Source organism: Microtus ochrogaster, chromosome 10 (assembly GCF_000317375.1).
Source record: "Microtus ochrogaster isolate Prairie Vole_2 chromosome 10, MicOch1.0, whole genome shotgun sequence".
NCBI lineage: Eukaryota > Metazoa > Chordata > Mammalia > Rodentia > Cricetidae > Microtus > Microtus ochrogaster.
In genome coordinates, this window is record NC_022016.1 from 66,744,814 (window position 1) to 66,762,542 (window position 17,729).

General features: G+C 35.6%; 2 protein-coding genes across 15 annotated transcripts in view; one reads left to right on the top strand and one right to left on the bottom strand.

Moving 5' to 3' along the window:
* Positions 1-17,729, bottom strand: part of Dock7 (dedicator of cytokinesis 7) — a 185,261-nt gene that overhangs the window by 94,930 nt on the left and 72,602 nt on the right. The window lies entirely within an intron of this gene.
* Positions 9,066-16,761, top strand: Angptl3 (angiopoietin like 3). Its single transcript, XM_005353447.3, has 7 exons — positions 9,066-9,622; positions 10,211-10,321; positions 11,481-11,595; positions 12,599-12,712; positions 12,985-13,080; positions 15,920-16,186; positions 16,531-16,761. Exons 1-7 carry the CDS (start codon positions 9,128-9,130, stop codon positions 16,713-16,715), a joined length of 1,383 nt encoding a protein of 460 aa, XP_005353504.1. The 5' UTR covers positions 9,066-9,127; the 3' UTR covers positions 16,716-16,761.

A 17,729-nucleotide genomic window follows, 5' to 3' on the forward strand; every position in this document is an offset into this window, starting at 1 on the left:
CACAGAGAAACCGTCTCGAAAAAACCAAAAAAAAAAAAAAAAGAATTTAAAAAATGTAAAGGGTCAATGAGATGTCTCCATGGGTAACAAGTTTCTTGGACAAGCCTGACAGCCTAAATTGAATCCTAGAGCCCACAAAGGCATAGGAGAGACATGACTCCACAGAATTGTTCCCTAACCTTCACAGGTGTGCTCCTCAGCCTGCCCCTACACTAATGATACGTGCTTTAAAATATAGGTAATATTTAAAAGCCATTCCCTAGTCATGGGGACCATGTAGTTTAGTGGGACAGAAATGCCTGTAAACAGACCAAAATAATGAGAGAGATGCAGAAGCTATAGAAGACAATTGTTTAGCTATGGACTTTCTTTTCTTCATTCTTTTCATTTACTTAGAAAGGGTCTTGTGTAGCCCAAATATTCATTCATTCATTCACTCATTCACTCATTCAGTTAGGTAGACAGGTGAGGAGGTAGTTATTTTTGAGAAAGGGTCCCATGTAGCTCACACTGCCTTGACCTTACTATAGAGCTGAGATGGATTTTCAGCTTCCTGCTATTTCTTATGACAAGATAATCCAGGTTCTTACACATTTTCTTCACCAACCAAGAATCAAGCATTTCTCCAATGCGTTTTGGTTATTTTGAATAAAAAACTTTTTTCTAAATTGCAGTTTGAACACTAGTAAGTTTTCAAATTACAGTTTAAACACTCAGTGGAGAGTTAACCTTTACTTGTAGTTCATTTAAATATAAAAAGAATAGTGCTTCAACATGAAAAACATCTGCTGTCTCTGTCTCCAAAGTTCTGGGAATAAAAGCATGCACAACCACACCTGACAATATTGATGTTTTCAATCCAAAGTAGGACTACAGTTATTTGTTTAATCTTTTCTACAGAACATCTATATATCATTTTTCCCATGCTAGGAACCATTCTTAAAAACACTAACTATGGAAGAATTAGAATATATCACTTCATCCAAGAATTTAAGTGACAAACTCCTCAGGAGGTGGAGGCAAAGTGATCATGAGCACAAGGCTAACTCAGTCCACATAGAAAGTTTGAGTCTTGAAGGGGCTATATCTGAGATCCTGGAAGGAAAAGGGGGGAGGGAAAGAAGAAGGGGAGAGGAACATCAACATTTATTCACTGGTTCTACTGCAAGGTTGGCATTTGAAGAGCTCCACAGAAGACAAGCCTGCAAGAACACTAAAAACTCTCATAGTGAAGTTGATGGAAAATGACAAGGAAATTAAACAAAGACAAAGGGGGATAAAATACTAGCATCAAATACTATAAAGTTCTCAGGCACACTGAGTCTGTACTCCTCCAGAACATTTCAAACTAACAAGGATATGGCAGACAAAGGAAAAACTAGCCATTTAGAGGGGGAAAAAGACAAATATTTTACTTTACATGAAAATCAATCCTAGACTAATCAAAGGATTCCATTAACAAAACTATAAGAATATAAGAAAAACTTTTTAAAAAGACTAGTGAGAGAAGGAATTTCTTAGCATAAATTACAAAAAATCATAAAAGACATACATTTTTTAAGTTCTCACAGAAAGTAGTACCATAAAAACAGGTGGAGAAAAAAATGACAAATGGAAGAAACACTATTTGTTACATATATGACAGAGTACTCCCAAAATCACCCAGAAACAAACAAATCGTGTAAAAACACACATGTGCAGGTAATTCCCAGAGACAGGAACATAGATGCTAAAACAAACTAGATGTTGTTGGGGACTCTTATTTTAAGGTGTGTGACTTTTTTGTTTATGTTGCATTTATTTAACTGTGTGAAGCTGTGATGGTTTTGCCTATCTAAAACATCTGATGGTCCTAATAAAGGGCTGGGAAATCAATGAGTAGACTCTGCTTATATCATGTCTCTATTAAACATCTATTTAATTGGGAAATCAGTGAGTAGACTCATGTAGGCAAATATCAAGGCAGGAGCAAGGATAGATAAGGCTGGCAGACATAGAGTATAAATAGAAGTATACTATAGATTATAAATAGAAGAAGTGAGAGGAAGGACGAGAGAACAAGGGGAGGAGGATGTCAGGGACCAGTCACCCAGCCAGTCACGGAGGAAGAAGGAAAGTAAGATACACAGAAGGAAGAAAGACAAGAGCCCAAAGGGAAAAGGTAGATGGATTAATTTAAGAAAAGCCAGCAAGAAATAAGCCACGCCAAGGCCAGGCGAGTATAAGAAAGAATAAGCCTCCGTGTGTGATTTGAGAGTTGGGTGGTGCTCCACCGCGCACGCTCACACACAAAAGAGCCAAAAAGCCAAGAAAGAGTAAGAGCAACAAGATGTATATATGCCCATTAGATTGAGCAAAACTGTCTTTTTCACGGAAAGTATACTGGTATGTATGTGAAGAAGAATCTCAGGAAAGCAATCATAACTTACAAGTCTGTGCCTACAAAATATATTCCCCATAAATACAGAATATAGTTTCTATGTAAACTGTTTATAAAGCAGAAAATATCTGTGGATCAAAAACAGGCATGATTAAACTAAGGTGTCTATAAATAGGAGCCAACAAAAATACAATATTGTTGAGTCCTTAAAAAGGACATGGAGATTTCACACTTTTAATCTCAATACTTTGGAGGCTGAGGCAGGAGGATTGGGAGTTCAAGATCAGCCTAGAACATATAACAAGATTGCCTCAATAGAAAACAAAAGCTACAAGTAAGCTATCATGTTAAATCTAAAATTATTTCTACATAAATAAATTCTGAAAGAAAGTGGTCATGGGCCACTATCAGTGTATGTGACATGAACTGCATGTTCTGATTTCTGTTAGAATATATATATTTAGCTAGTTATTCAAAAAAATCTGGTATAGTCGGTAATAATAGAGCAGTCAAATTCTTTATTTTTATAGGTTTTAAAATACCCAAGTTTGCAAAAAATAAAATCCAACAAACTATGCAGCACGAGTTCATGAGCGTGCATGGACACACACACAAACACACATACAGTTTTTGCTCAGTATTTGAGCACTTACCTTGAATATGTGAGGCACTGAATTCAACTGTAAAAACATTGCCTCAAACTCTGGATCATAATATGATAGCTTTATTTGCTGTTTTTCAGCTTCCTGGGCTAGCAAAATGCTATACAACACTCTCCTGGTGCTAAGCAGTGCCAGTAAACTGAGGCCCTTACTCAGACATGGGGTAACTATAAAACAGAGGTGATGTGCTATGATGGTTCAGCAGATTAGCTGTGCTAGATGCATTTTCTACTTACAGAATTCTCAGGGAGGGACCTGACCATAAGTCAAAGAGCATGTCTACATATGTAGCCCACTTTGTATTTCTTTAAAAACAGAGTGTCATTTGTCCTGTCTAGTCTAGAAATTTCTATATAAATAAACATGAATGATTGTGATCCCCAGTCTCCACATCCCAAGTGTTACTCTACAGGAAAGCACAGCCAAATGAACTCTGTCCCAAACCTCTAACCTTACATTGATGTGGGATTCCCCTCTGTATGCTTTGAATAAGCTTTATTACCATTGGTTAATAAAGAAGCTATTTCGGCCAATGGCTTAAGAGAGTAAAGCTAGGTAGGAAATCAGAACATAGATATAGAGAATGTAGGTGGAGTCAAAGAGATGCCATGTAGCTGCCAAAGGAGAAAGACAGCCAGAACCTTTACCCATAAGTCAAAAACACATGCTGATACACAAATTAATAGGAAAGGGTTAAGAAATAAGAGCTATCTAGAAATACACCTGAGTCATCAGCCAAACAGTGTTGTAATTAATACAGTTTCTATGTGATTATTCAGGTCTGGGCAGCCAGGAAACTAACAAACGGTCTCCAATGACAAAATGGTGTCCACCATCTGGGACATGGATACACCTAAGACCTAAAAAAGCTGGAAAAAAGTGGGGAGCTTCTAGACCCACAAAAAACGGAGTCAACTGTAGCTTCTTGGTATCCACATTTTTTTTTCAGATAGACTCTGTTTGTGGGCAGTGAGCAGAGGCAGGGCTCCTTTAAGAGAAGACTTCCTGACTCAGCATTAGCAGCAAAAACCATATGGCTTCTTTAAAAGAAGGTTTCCTGGTTCTCACTGGTAGCATGAACTCTGGCTCTTTCAGGAGGTCTACACTTAAATAGGGTTTGTGAGCAATGTGCTACTAGCTGCTTAATGGCAACATAGACCCACTGTATCCCTGAAGCTGGGGCAGTAAGCATGGCTAGCAGAGGCAGTGAACATGGCTCTGCCATGTTGGGTAGAGCCAATAGGCAGGGCCATAAAGTTGGTCCTAGATATGTCTGCATAGCATTTAGGTTTTAAAAAAAAAAGGCGCTCCTGATCATAAAATGATAACAGATACATAGTAAAGACAGATTCAGGCAAAAATAAACCTCTAAACTGGTAACAGTTTGTTTAAAAATGTACATAGGCTTGAGAGAGAGGAAAGGGGGGTATAGACAGTAATAGAGTAGAAAAATAAGCCATGTAAAGATGAAAATACACAAAGAATCTGGATTGTGTATATTATTGTGTTTTCTTTAAATTTTTGACTGTTAATGAGCTAAGTACAGAGAGACATTTCATTGTACAGGCTGCTAAACTAAACTAACATACATACTTTGATGGTATCTTGACTTCAAAATTTGGGCTAAGGATATGTTACTTTGGAAAAGAGGTTCTGCTTTTGTTTCCACAGAGGATAAGAACCTGTGGATTCCATCCAGGCTAATGTGGTTTGATGAAATAAGAACCCCCCCCCCAATAAAAGACCTCCTTAGTTTTCTGATAGTTTTCCTAAGTAACGATAAAAGATAAATAAGATATGAAACTTTAGACTCACAAAGATAAGATAGATAATAGTGTATTTTCTCTAATTTTGCTAGATTTGAACAGACTAAATATTGTAACTGTAATTTTTGCTTGATACCTGTTTTGTTATATGTAATTTTACTATGTTAAAGTTAAAACCTTCCTTTTCATTTAGGCAGAAAAGGGGAGATGATATGGGATTCCCCTCTGTATTTGTGAATATGTTTTATTACCATTGATTAATAAAGAAGCTGTATTGGCCAATGGCTTAGCAGAATAAAGCCAGGCAGGAAATCAGAACACAGATATATAGAGAGAGTAGGTTGAGTCAAGAAGATGCCATATAGCCAAAGGAGAAAGACGCCTAGAACCTTTACTGGTAAGCCACGGCCACATGGCAATACACAAGTTAACAGAAATGAGTTAATTTAAGATGTAAGACCTTGCTAGAAATACACCTGAGTCATCGATCAAACAGTGTTGTAAATTAATATAGTTTCTCTGTGATTCTTTGGGTCTGGGTGGCTGGGAAATCAATGAGTAGACTCTGCTTATATCATGTCTCTATTAAACATCTATTTAATTGGGAAATCAGTGAGTAGACTCTGCTTATATTATGTCTCCATTAAATATCTATTTAATTGGTGCTGTTGTTCTGATCAGAGAAAGGGGGAGCGAATGTCTTATCTAACATTTTTCTTTTCTTCAGTTCACATTTCTATTTATCCATTTATATTTTTTCTCAGATAAATATCTTTAAGCATTTCTAACAAACATATTACATTAGACTTCCATTTATCTACAAGGTAAGCATTCCAAAATTCAGGGGATCCAAAACTCTTTTCAGACCACTGCATACATGTAATATGTGCACGTGTGCGCACACATGCACACCCACACACAAGCAAAACATTAATAGAGAAAAAAAGGTTTTCTTTTTTTGTTTGTTTTTTAGTTTTTCCGAGACAGGGTTTCTCTGTAGCTTTGGAGCCTGTCCTGGCACTAGCTCTTGTAGACCAGGCTGGCCTCGAACTCACAGAGATCCACCTGCCTCTGCCTCCCGAGTGCTGGGATTAAAGGCGTGCGCCACCACAGCCCGGCCAAAGAAAGGTTTTCTTAACTAGGCAAAATATTTTGTTTCTAATTTGAAATTCATTTTATCTTAATTCCTCGTAAGCTGGGAAAGCAAGTGGTGTCTGTGATTCATGGAACATAAGCATGCTAAGGCTGGTCAGTGTCCTAGAATTCTATGTGGCTAGGAAAATTTGAATTTCCTAGAAATAGATTCTTAAATACTAAGTTTGCTTAACAGTGTTTTATTTGTTTGACTTAAGTTTCTGTTTTTCTAAATGACTGGATATATTTGACCAGGGTTCTATTTAAAGGGCTCCCTTCTGGGGACTGGAATGAGGGCTCAGTGATTAAGAGCACTGGCTGCTCCTTCAAATGATCTGGGTTTGATTCCTAGCACTCACATGGCAGCTTATAACAGTCTCTAATTCAGTCCTAGGGGATCAGATGAGCATCTGCAGACACACATGCAGACAAACTACTCTCGAGCATAAAATAAAATAATTTCTTTCAAAAGGGGGCTCCTCTTTATAATCCCTTTTTTACAAGAAAGCTGCAATAGCAAAGCAGTCTGCATCTGCTACATACAAGTTTACACTTCATTATATGTAAAAATCTTTTACCCATCCCATAAATATTTATTGTTCCTATAAGGCATAAGGCATTGTACAAAGGAGGTAGGATATAAATTAATAATCACCTAGCCAAAAAAAAAAAAAAGGTTTATAGTGTAACAAAGTAGAGAGATTGGCTCATCATGCACCTTAACTAGGTGGATGTAATTCTGGGGTCAATAGTTTTAAACCACAAAGGCTAACAGCTTAGTCAAGAAAAGTTTCGAAATATGCCCTGTATGACCAAGGATCACTACCTTTTACTATGAAAGAAGAAAATGTAACTATTCAATCTAGTTCAACATACACTTTAATACTTCATGACACGCATCAGTGCACAGGACATTCAACTAATTAGCTTCCATATTTATTAGTAGAATTGTATGGACATGTCTGTTTATTATTTACTTCCACCAAGAGTACTTACAAAACTCTGTAATACATACTTAAATATAGATACACACAGGGTGGGCTGAGGAAATTGCTCAGAGGGAGAGTGCTCAACTTGTATGCTAAGGTCCTAGGTTTTCGAGGCCCACCACCACCCACATATACATTCTAAAAAGAAAAGAGAAAGTATGCACATATACACGATAATCAAAGGAGATATTTCCTTGCCAAGATTCAAGAGAACAAACCTCTTCAGCCTAGATATCAGCAAAATTCCCATGTCTGCATAATCGCACATCAGTTCTCACCAATAAACAGTGAGCTATAACCACATTGTTTCTAATGACAAGGAATAGCTGATACACGATATTTAGTGCCTACTACACAGCAAGTAGATGCCCGTGATTTAACTAACTTTAATTTTTTCACAACCCTAAATGAAGTATTATCTCCACTTGACAAAAGAGGAAACAGAGAAAGCAAATAACGTGACCAATGGCGGAAAAGCTGAAGAGCAGCAGCCTCAGGATTCCACTTGGGGAGCTGTGCTCCAGAGTCATGTTCATAACCTCCATGTTAACCATGTCTCTAAAGAAAACGCCAGAGTCAAACCTTTGATACTTAGTCACTCAACAACAACAACAACAACAACAACAACAACAACAACAACAACAACAACAAAACCAACTCTATTTTATGCCAGGAATGGATATTTCTATGAATTAAATTTTAGAAATGGTGCAGTTTGTAAAATTTTGTCTGACAACTTAATTTACAAATCTTTATATTACATAAGCATGAAGGTTGGAAAGATGGTTCATTAGGGCAGAGCCCTGACCGCCCTTCCAGAGGACCCACATGGTGGCTCACAGCCATCTGTGACTCCAGTTTGAGAGACTCCAACGTCATCTTACCTCGACAGTAGTACACAGACATGAACAAAGGCAAAACAACTATACATTTTAAACATTTTTAAAGTTATAGACATGATCCTGATGTGTGATGGTAAATGCCCATAATCTCAGCACTAAAGCAGAAGAATCACCACAAATCTGAGGTTAGCCTGGGCTACAAAACAAAACAAAGCTACAGATTACAAAGTACAATCATCTCAACAAATAAGGAAACTGCTGCATGGGGAAATTAAATAATTTGTTTAAGGCCAAAACACTAACTTTTAGAACCAGACAACGATGAGACTCCAGAACTCACACTCTTAATAATTTTACCATGTCAGCTTTCCCAAATATTTTGTATTAATATTAAGGGTGATAATAGTGGTTAATGCAACAACCACCTATAGCTTAAGAGCTTACTATTTTTCCTTTTAACATCAACTGGAGACACTGGAACATTTACTCTTTAATATACTTTTAATCTTTAATGTTGTTAAATTTATAGTAACAAAATTGTTATTAAGATCACAAACTTCAGAAAAATATATATTGGGCAAATTTTCTCTGCCACTGGAGGCATTAAGATTAATTCTAGTTTATATTCAGATGATTACAAGTCTACTGCTACTTCACATGGAATAGAAACTATGACATTGAGACATGAAAACAACAGAAAGGGAGAGAAATGTCTTCACTGACAAGATGTTGGGAATTTTGGGATGATATACAAGAATGGTTAAGACATTTGGGGAGTAAAGACATTAACCAGTAGCTATCATGACAAAACAGAAATATATAGTTACATGTTGGCGGACACGAAATACAAGTTACAGCAACGACAACCATAGCACTGCCACAGCACTGGGAAAGGTTTCACAAAAGGCTTTGGGGGAATGGTGGCTGTTTCCAGAATAAACAAACGAGAACTAGGGGTACATATAGTTAATTCTCCTCAATTTTAATGACAACTTATCCATCAAAAGTTAAGGTTTATTTGTAAATCTCCTATAGAAAAAGAAATACTAAAATAAACTTTTAAAAAGTGGGTAGATACCTTAGTACTGAAAATATAATTCTTAATATGGCAAATTTAAATACCAATTTTTAAAATTACCTCCTGCTAGTTGCTCATTTCCTTGATTTCATTGCCATCGATCTAACTCAATATGGGGAGGGTTACATTCGTGCAAGTCAGCACAGCTTAATGGTTAACCACATTTAGCTGCCAGCTATGTGCACGCTGCAAACAGCCGTGTATATAAAGTCAAGAGGTTCAGCTCTCCTTACAGGAGGAAGTAGGTCCAAATTGCTTAAAATTGAATAGACAAAAATGCACACAATTAAAATATTTCTTTTTATTGTTCCTCTAGTAATTTCGTCCAGAATTGATACAGACAATTCATCATTTGAGTCTGTATCTTCAGAGCCAAAATCAAGATTTGCTATGTTAGATGATGTCAAAATTTTAGCCAATGGCCTCCTTCAGCTGGGACATGGACTTAAAGATTTTGTCCATAAGACTAAGGGACAAATTAACGACATATTTCAGAAACTCAACATATATGATCAATCTTTTTATGACCTATCACTTCAAACCAACGAAATCAGAGAAGAGGAAAAGGAACTAAGAAGAACTACATCCAAACTACGAGTCAGAAATGAGGAGGTGAAGAATATGTCACTTGAACTCAACTCCAAACTTGAAAACCTATTAGAAGAGAAAACCGCGCTTCAACAAAAAGTCGGTGCTTTGGAGGAGCAGCTAATGAATTTAATTCAAAGCCAACCTGGGACTCAGGAGTACCCAGAAGTGACGTCACTTAAAGTAAGTAGAACTCATAACTATTTTCCATGTGGATTTTTAAAAATACATCTTAAAGAAATACTATTTTAAATACTCTGCCATGTGAGTAAACTACTTAATACTTTCCAGAAAGAAATTTTACTAGGAAATAAAATTTTCCTCTGTAACTTCAATTCAGTTTTGGTTGCCTAATATTATATTTGAAAATAGCTAAAATATATATTTCATATGATGATTAAACATCAGTTGAGCAATAAAGTTTATAACGTTCAATTATTATGTTACTACTAATTATTAGAGGTAAAAAAAAATTTTAAAAATTAAATTTACTATTCTTCCATAAACAAAAATAGATTAATACTGCAAATGGTATGTTTTAATTCCTTTGAAACATTGTTTCTTTTAGTTTAAATAAAACTCAGAAAATTTTAAAAATGGTCATTTTGAATATAGTAACAAAAGTATATATTATTTGAAAAAACACAGGACAATGATAGCCAATGTTCACTTTTCTAACCCACTACCAGTTTAAAATTAGATGACTGTTAAAAATGAATAAAAACTTAAAAAGACAGAGAAAATTTTAAACAAACTACAATCTGTGTGCAGAGTTTTGTAGAACAGCAAGATAACAGCATCAAAGACCTCCTCCAGACTGTGGAAGAGCAATATAAACAATTAAGTCAACAGCACAGCCAGATAAAAGAAATAGAAAACCAGGTAAGTCAGCCTACTGCTCTTTTCGATCTGCTGCACTGGCTGATGTCAACACGGGCTGTTAAGACAGCCCTCCACAGCTAATCATCTGCTTGCAAACTTTCTATGCAACTGGCAGCTAAGCTGTCCTGCTGTTTCCTCACATGTGCTACAAAGCAAACAGCAGAGCCTATCATATAAACTGTGAGGAAAAAGGATTCATAACTGCGTGCATTAAAGTGATCCGATTGGATTTTAAAGCAGGTCCTGAACCTGTTCTGCTCAAAACACCCACAATAGCTTCCTGTCTTACTCATCACTACCCTGAGAACCTGATCATCTCACTGATTCTATCTCACTGGTTTCCTTGCTGTTCCTGAAGCACATGAAACACGCTGCCCCAGGACCTCTGCCTAAAATGCTCTTTTTTTCAGGTATCTGCACTTCTCATATACTTTCATCAAATACAAAATGTTCAGTAAAGCTGTCAAGGCATTTAATCAAAAATAAAAGTTCTCCCCAAAAGGCACTAATCCAATTATTTCTCAACATCTTTATATTTAGCATAAATATAAAGATATTTCTTGCCTATCCCTGAATTAAACTGGAAGATCTATGAACCTAGGATTCTTTTCCTATTACTTTATTTACTAAAACCCTTCACATAAAATACTGTACAAACACAGAGTAGACATTCAACATTTGAACTGACCATGGCAATATCATATTTGGCACACAAAAGTTAATAAAGTTGGCCAAGATTATGATCCATACTGTTGGAAAGAGAACATATTCAAATATGTTAAGCAAAGCATATAGCCTTACTGGTTCTTTTCCTTTTAATCAATGTTTCATTTTGTTTGTTTCATTCTCTTAATTTTGTTACTTATTAAACAATATGTTTGATTAAATGTCTCAAGAACAGAATGCATATACATTCTGAAAAGCACTGTTTATTCCTCTTTGCTCCCTTGTAAGAGGTGGGGTCAGACCTTTCTGCACAGGCTCAGCAGGCACCCTGCCATTGAGCTCTATTTCCAGCCCAGTTTATTGTTTTACCATAGAAAACATTATAAAGTCAAAGACAACGTGTACATAATTGTACTTTTTGGTATCCTTACCCAGAATTCCTTAATTATATATTCAATAGTATTTTAAAAGTAGATTTATATTCTTTTATCAGCTCAGAAAGACTGGTATTCAAGAACCCACTGAAAATTCCCTTTCTTCTAAATCAAGAGCACCAAGAACTACTCCCCCTCTTCAACCGAATGAAACAAAAATTATAGAACAAGATGGTAAGATAATCTGGTGGGGTTCATCTATATAATTCCCTATTTTTAGGACCTGATCTAAACTAAAAAAAATAAAAAGACATATATATCAAATACCATCACCAAATGTCAACTTAATTAGATACTGGTTTTTTTAGTTTCTTTTTTCTAACATTTTAACACTATATATGGTATTAAGATATGAAGCTGATATTAAAAACATGAACTAATTATTAATTTCATAGAGAGAAAATGATACTGCAGGTGTAGAAAAGGAATAAGCTCATGTTTATAAGAGACTTAGAAACCTATGCAAGGGGCCTAAAGTCATTATTTAAAAATTACTTTCAAAAGCAACAAAGTACAGTCATGTGTATAAAGAAAAAGTACACTTTTAAAAACTGATGAAGATTATGAAATTCTTCTCTTCAAAAATTCTGCTTTCTTTTCTGCTTAAAATCTTTTACAAATATAACAAAAGTTCCGGGGAACAAAATCTCTTATTTCCAGCTAGTTTTCAACAAAACTATATATTCCCAACAATTATTCTTGTTTATGTAATTCACATAGGAAATATACCTGTTTGCTCTCTTCCTGTATGTTCACTGCTTCTACACATCTGTAGATTCTAGTTATGAACCAAACCCTGTACTGAACTTCCTCTACTTAATATTCTTAATATGCCTAACAAATTAGTAATGCCTTTTTTTTTTTTTTTTTTTTTTTTTTTTTTCGAGACAGGGTTTCTCTGTGGCTTTGGAGCCTGTCCTGGAACTCGCTTTGTAGACCAGGCTGGTCTCAAACTCACAGAGTAATGCCTTTTAAAATTCTCATTTTGTAGATTTTCTTTAAAATAAGTAAGTTGGAAATGTTATTTTAATGTTAGTTGGATAGTTTGCTGTCTAGCAAATATGCCTTAGCATAAACATTACTGAACAGTCACACCAATTCCATGAAACAGCAACTCCATCGAGCTCCAAAAATATTCTACTCCTAAACATTACATTATTATGTTTGTTAATTCTAGACCTTCCTGCTGACTGCTCTGTCATTTATAACAGAGGTGAACATACAAGTGGTGTGTATGCCATTAGAACAAGCAACTCTCAAGTGTTTAATGTGTACTGTGACACCCAATCAGGTAAAACCTGCCTAAGGAAAGAATGGGCTAAAGTAAATTAAAGATATTCACTGCCTATTACCAAGACTAAGCCTGTTATTAATCCACCGAATATGATTATTTCTGCAAATTTGGGACCATAATAAATAATAAAGTACATTACCTTAACTATATAATACCAAATTAACAAATCACCTCCCAAAGTCACCAATTAAAACCAAAGTTAAAACACGGCCATTTTTCCCATTAATATTAATCTACTAAGAATAACTACATCCATTAACACCCTCCAGGTAGCCCATGGACATTAATTCAACACCGGAAAGATGGGTCACAAGACTTCAACGAAACGTGGGAGAACTACAAAAACGGTTTCGGAAGATTTGACGGTAAAATGATTTCCTTGTATTATTCACTTATCTGCTAATTTAACAATATGAACTGGGTGTACTGATATAGGCCTGAGATCTTTATTAACACTATTAACATTATTCATTTATCTGCATATTTAACAATATTGACTGGATAAACGCCTGAGATCTTTATTAACACTATTAACATATTCATTTATCTGCATATTTAACAATATTGACTGGATACAGGCCTGAGATCTTTACATTATTAACATTATTCATTTATCTACTAATTTAACAATATGAACTGGATGTACTGATACAGGCCTGAGATTTTAACCCTGGGGGTGGGGGACTGGAATGAAGCAGAGGATGGAAAGTTCAAGGCCAGTCTGGACCACACACTGAGATCCATTTTCGAAGAAAAAGAATATAAGTTAAGAAACAATTATATAATAGACAATGGAAATGTAACAATAAACAAAAAACTAGTCTTCATAAAACTGATTGATAAATTTTACAGGTTAGCTAGTACAATTATTTCAATTGTACTTATCACTAATACATGTCTGCTCTTAAGTATGCTTGTTGAAATTTAATTCAATAGTTCATGATTATCATAATTGTTATTAGGGAAAAACATAAGTGCCATGGGCTTTAGAGACCGGTAAGGCTATGAATGAGCTGCAAAGGCAGCATTATAGGACTCTTTCATTGATATTTTAAGTACAAGTGACATGAGGTTAAAATGGGGCAGAGCACCTGACTAGCACTACACTGGGGCTGATCCCTGCAGCTTAAAGAAAGTAATAAAGTAAAAAATAAAACAGAGTTAGAACGAACAGGGGAACTATCAGAGATACAGTGTCTAGCTACTTAAATACTAATTTCAATTTTAATTATTCAAGTATTATAAATACATACTACGGAGCCGTGGTTCTCTGCGATATATTTAATGTAGAATATTCTACTCTGATCACAAAACTAAACTATAAAAATAACCAAAAGAATATAAAATAAACAGATACTTAAAATCCCAAAAACACATTATGGACTTCTGTAAATGTGTAAGTATTCACTTATAGAGTGGAATGAATCTGCCATTACACCAAATTTTTAAGACTCAGTACTACTTGACTATTTTTAAAATTCTCTACTCACAATACTAGTTAAATCCCTAAAGAGAAGGTAAATTCAGTAATATTTTATAGTCCTAATTCTGAAGCACAATTAATAAAAACCTCAGAGACAGAAATTGGGGTTCAACCTGAAGGTCAGAAAAGCAAAACAGGCAGGCACTAGCTCTTACCTCTACCTCAGGCTAAAAAGCGATTCTTCCCCCAGGGAACTTCAGAATGAGACTGTGACTAAGAACTCTCTCCTCCCATTTTATAATCCTCTCTAGTTCTGGGATTAAGGGTGTGCACCATTACTGACTGACTGGCTTCTATGGCAAGCTAGTGTGGTTACTGAGATTAAAGGTGTGTGTCATTGCTGCCTGGCCTGTAAGGCTGGCCAGTGTGGCTGTTTTACTTTTCTGATCTTTAGGCAAGCTTTATTTATTAAAATACAAATGAAATGCCACTGCATAACCCTTCTAAGATTGAGTTTAACACTAAAAGACTGACAGTTCAGAATGCTCATTGAAACTAATTCCATTTATAATCCTTAAGTGAAGTATCCTAACTCAGCAGCAATGATGAAGTATTCATTTTTATCATTAAATAATGGTTGTACAATGATCTACTTATATAACTGCTGTTTTTAATTCTGAATAAAAAGTTTTAATTATAGAGAAAAACACTAATAACAAAACATTCAAATCTAATGTTTTTGTTAATTTGTGAGATTCTTTTTCTATTTTAAAGTAACTTTGCATTTGAGAAAAATTCTATCAGTATTATCCAAAACTGAATATATAAAAGCATTCTCTTGACTGAATGTAGGCATATTAATTAACATCCAATATACATAAGGAGGTACAAATGAGATATTACTCTATCAATGACTAAATCTTTAAATACCTATAATAATGTAATACTGTCATATATAAAACATCTTGTGAAATACATTTTGAAGCAAAGTTGGGGTTTATCAAGACAAGATTTTAATATAGAGTAAAAAAAAAATTAACAAGGGAGAAAAAGTCACACATAGCCAATGGACAACCAATGGGTGTAGTTCAGTGGAAGAGTCTTCCCCAAGGTGCATGAAGTCAGAGTTAGTGGCCAAAACTCAAAGAAAGTAAAAATAAAGAAAGAAAAAAAGGAAGGAAGGAAGGAAGGAAGGAAGGAAGGAAGGAAGGAAGGAAGGAAAGTAGGTATGTAGGTTCAGGAACAGAGGGAAAGAGAAAGGGAGGGACAGTGTATATATCCAGACACAGACATGAGTTTCACAAAAGTGTGCATTAATAAAAGTTTTAGAAAGGATTTGTTTTGGGTTTTTGAGATAGAGTCTCATGTAGCCCAGGATAGGCTTAAACAACTCTGTGTAGCTGAGGACTGAACAAATCTTTCTGTCTGACCTCCCAAGAGTTAATTAATATTACAAGCACACACCACAATATCAATAATATAAATGTTTTATAGGGCTTCAAAGTAACCAAGGAGTCAGGACTAAAACAACTCATTTACTTTAGGGAATTGAAAAGAATGTTAAAAATTGTTAAAAATTGGCCAGGAAGCATGATTGTACATACCTGTAATCACAGCACTGGAGGGGCTGAGGCAGGGAGATCTCAACTTTGAGGTCAGTCTGGGCTAAACAGTGAGAGCTTGGCAAAGGCACACACAAAGACGAACGAGTCAGTCAGGACCTGCTCTGTAGCTAACAATACACAGGTGTCGCTCCCCCCACACACACCTTTTCTCTTCAGGAGAATTTTGGCTGGGCCTAGAGAAGATCTATGCCATAGTAAAACAGTCTAACTACATCTTACGACTTGAGCTCCAAGACTGGAAAGACAGCAAGCACTATGTCGAATATTCCCTGCGCCTGGGAAGTCATGAGACCAACTACACGCTACATCTGGCCGAGACTGCTGGCAATGTCCCTGAGGCACTCCCGGAACACAGAGATCTGATGTTTTCTACATGGGATCACAGAGCAAAGGGGCAGTTCTACTGTCCAGAAAGTTACTCAGGTATTTCATTAATACCAATACTGTTTTCTTCAAAGTATCCCCCTGCAGTTTTAACTATTATCTATAATATAAATAGTAATCTTAAGTAAGTATTTTCTCCAAAGACAAAAATCTATTTTGGGTTGTAGTTTGAAGTGCTAATTCTGGTCCAGTTGGCAATTTTGCCTATGATACTCCTCAAACACTATTTTGATGGTGTACGTGGGTTACAAAGATGAATATTGGAATACATGCACCTACCACATAATATAGTTTATATGAAATAAAGATATAACCATGAAATACATTAACAGCTACTAGACAGGAGGCATTATCCAATTAAATCACACATCTGTCTTCTTTAGGAGGCTGGTGGTGGTATGACGTATGTGGAGAAAACAACCTAAACGGTAAATACAACAAACCCAGAGCCAAATCCAAGCCAGACAGGAGAAGAGGGATCTACTGGAGGTCTCAGAACGGAAAATTACACTCTATCAAATCATCCAAAATGATGATTCAGCCCACCGATTTAGAAAGCTTTGAATGAAATAAGACAAATTAAAAGGCCAATAAATTAAATATTAAAGTCCTCCCAGATTACTGTAGTATAATAATCTGGTATGAAATCTTTAATGGAAAGCTTGAGAAATGAATTCACTATAAGATCAGACACCATCACACCAATTTAACACCATTTGTCTTTCTCAATCAAACCTCCTACAATAATATCATTTGTTCATGTTTGTGATGTGGGAATCAATTTAAGATAGTGCAAGTCAGCTGGGAGTGGTGGCGCACGCCTTTAATCATAGCACTCAGGAGGCAGAGGCAAGTGGATCTCTGAGTCAGAAGCCAGCGTGGCCTATAGTGTGTGTTCCAGTACAGCCAGGGCTAAACAAGAAAACCTTGTCTCAAAATAAATAAATAAATAAATAAACAAACAAACAAAAACATGGCTTCAAACTAAATCATAACTAATGGGTAAATTCTAATCATTCTTATATTTAAAATCTTGAATACTTCAACTTAAAAAAAGTGCTGTTTTCATGTTAAACTTCAAAAAGTGGTATTTTTACAGGTCTCAAATGCTATCTTACTAGTTTTAGAATTAAATTTGGTCAATTTAGAATACACATCTGTAATAGGAACTTATAAAATTATGCTTCATTTTGCTACAACATGGTCTGGAGTAAATTTTTAAGGCTGTCACATAAAGTTGAATGCAATGGTGGTTTTGCACCATGCCAATGTCTACCAACATGGCAGGTCCACATCATACTGACTTTCAGTGTCAAGAAGACAGTAACTTAGCGTATATTTAGCTTATCTACACTGTGAACATTTTATATACTTCAACAGTTAATACTATACTAGTGATTTTAAGAGACATCTGTCAAAATGAAATAAGAATGAATGCCTTTGTAGCATTAAATGGAAGTTTAAGAAGAATTTTGATGGAGGAAGGTCATTGGCTAATATAGAAACTGCCTTGGCCCATTTTATTGGTTAGAACATAGGTGGGTGGAGTAAACAGAACAGAATGCTGGGAGGAAGAGGAAGT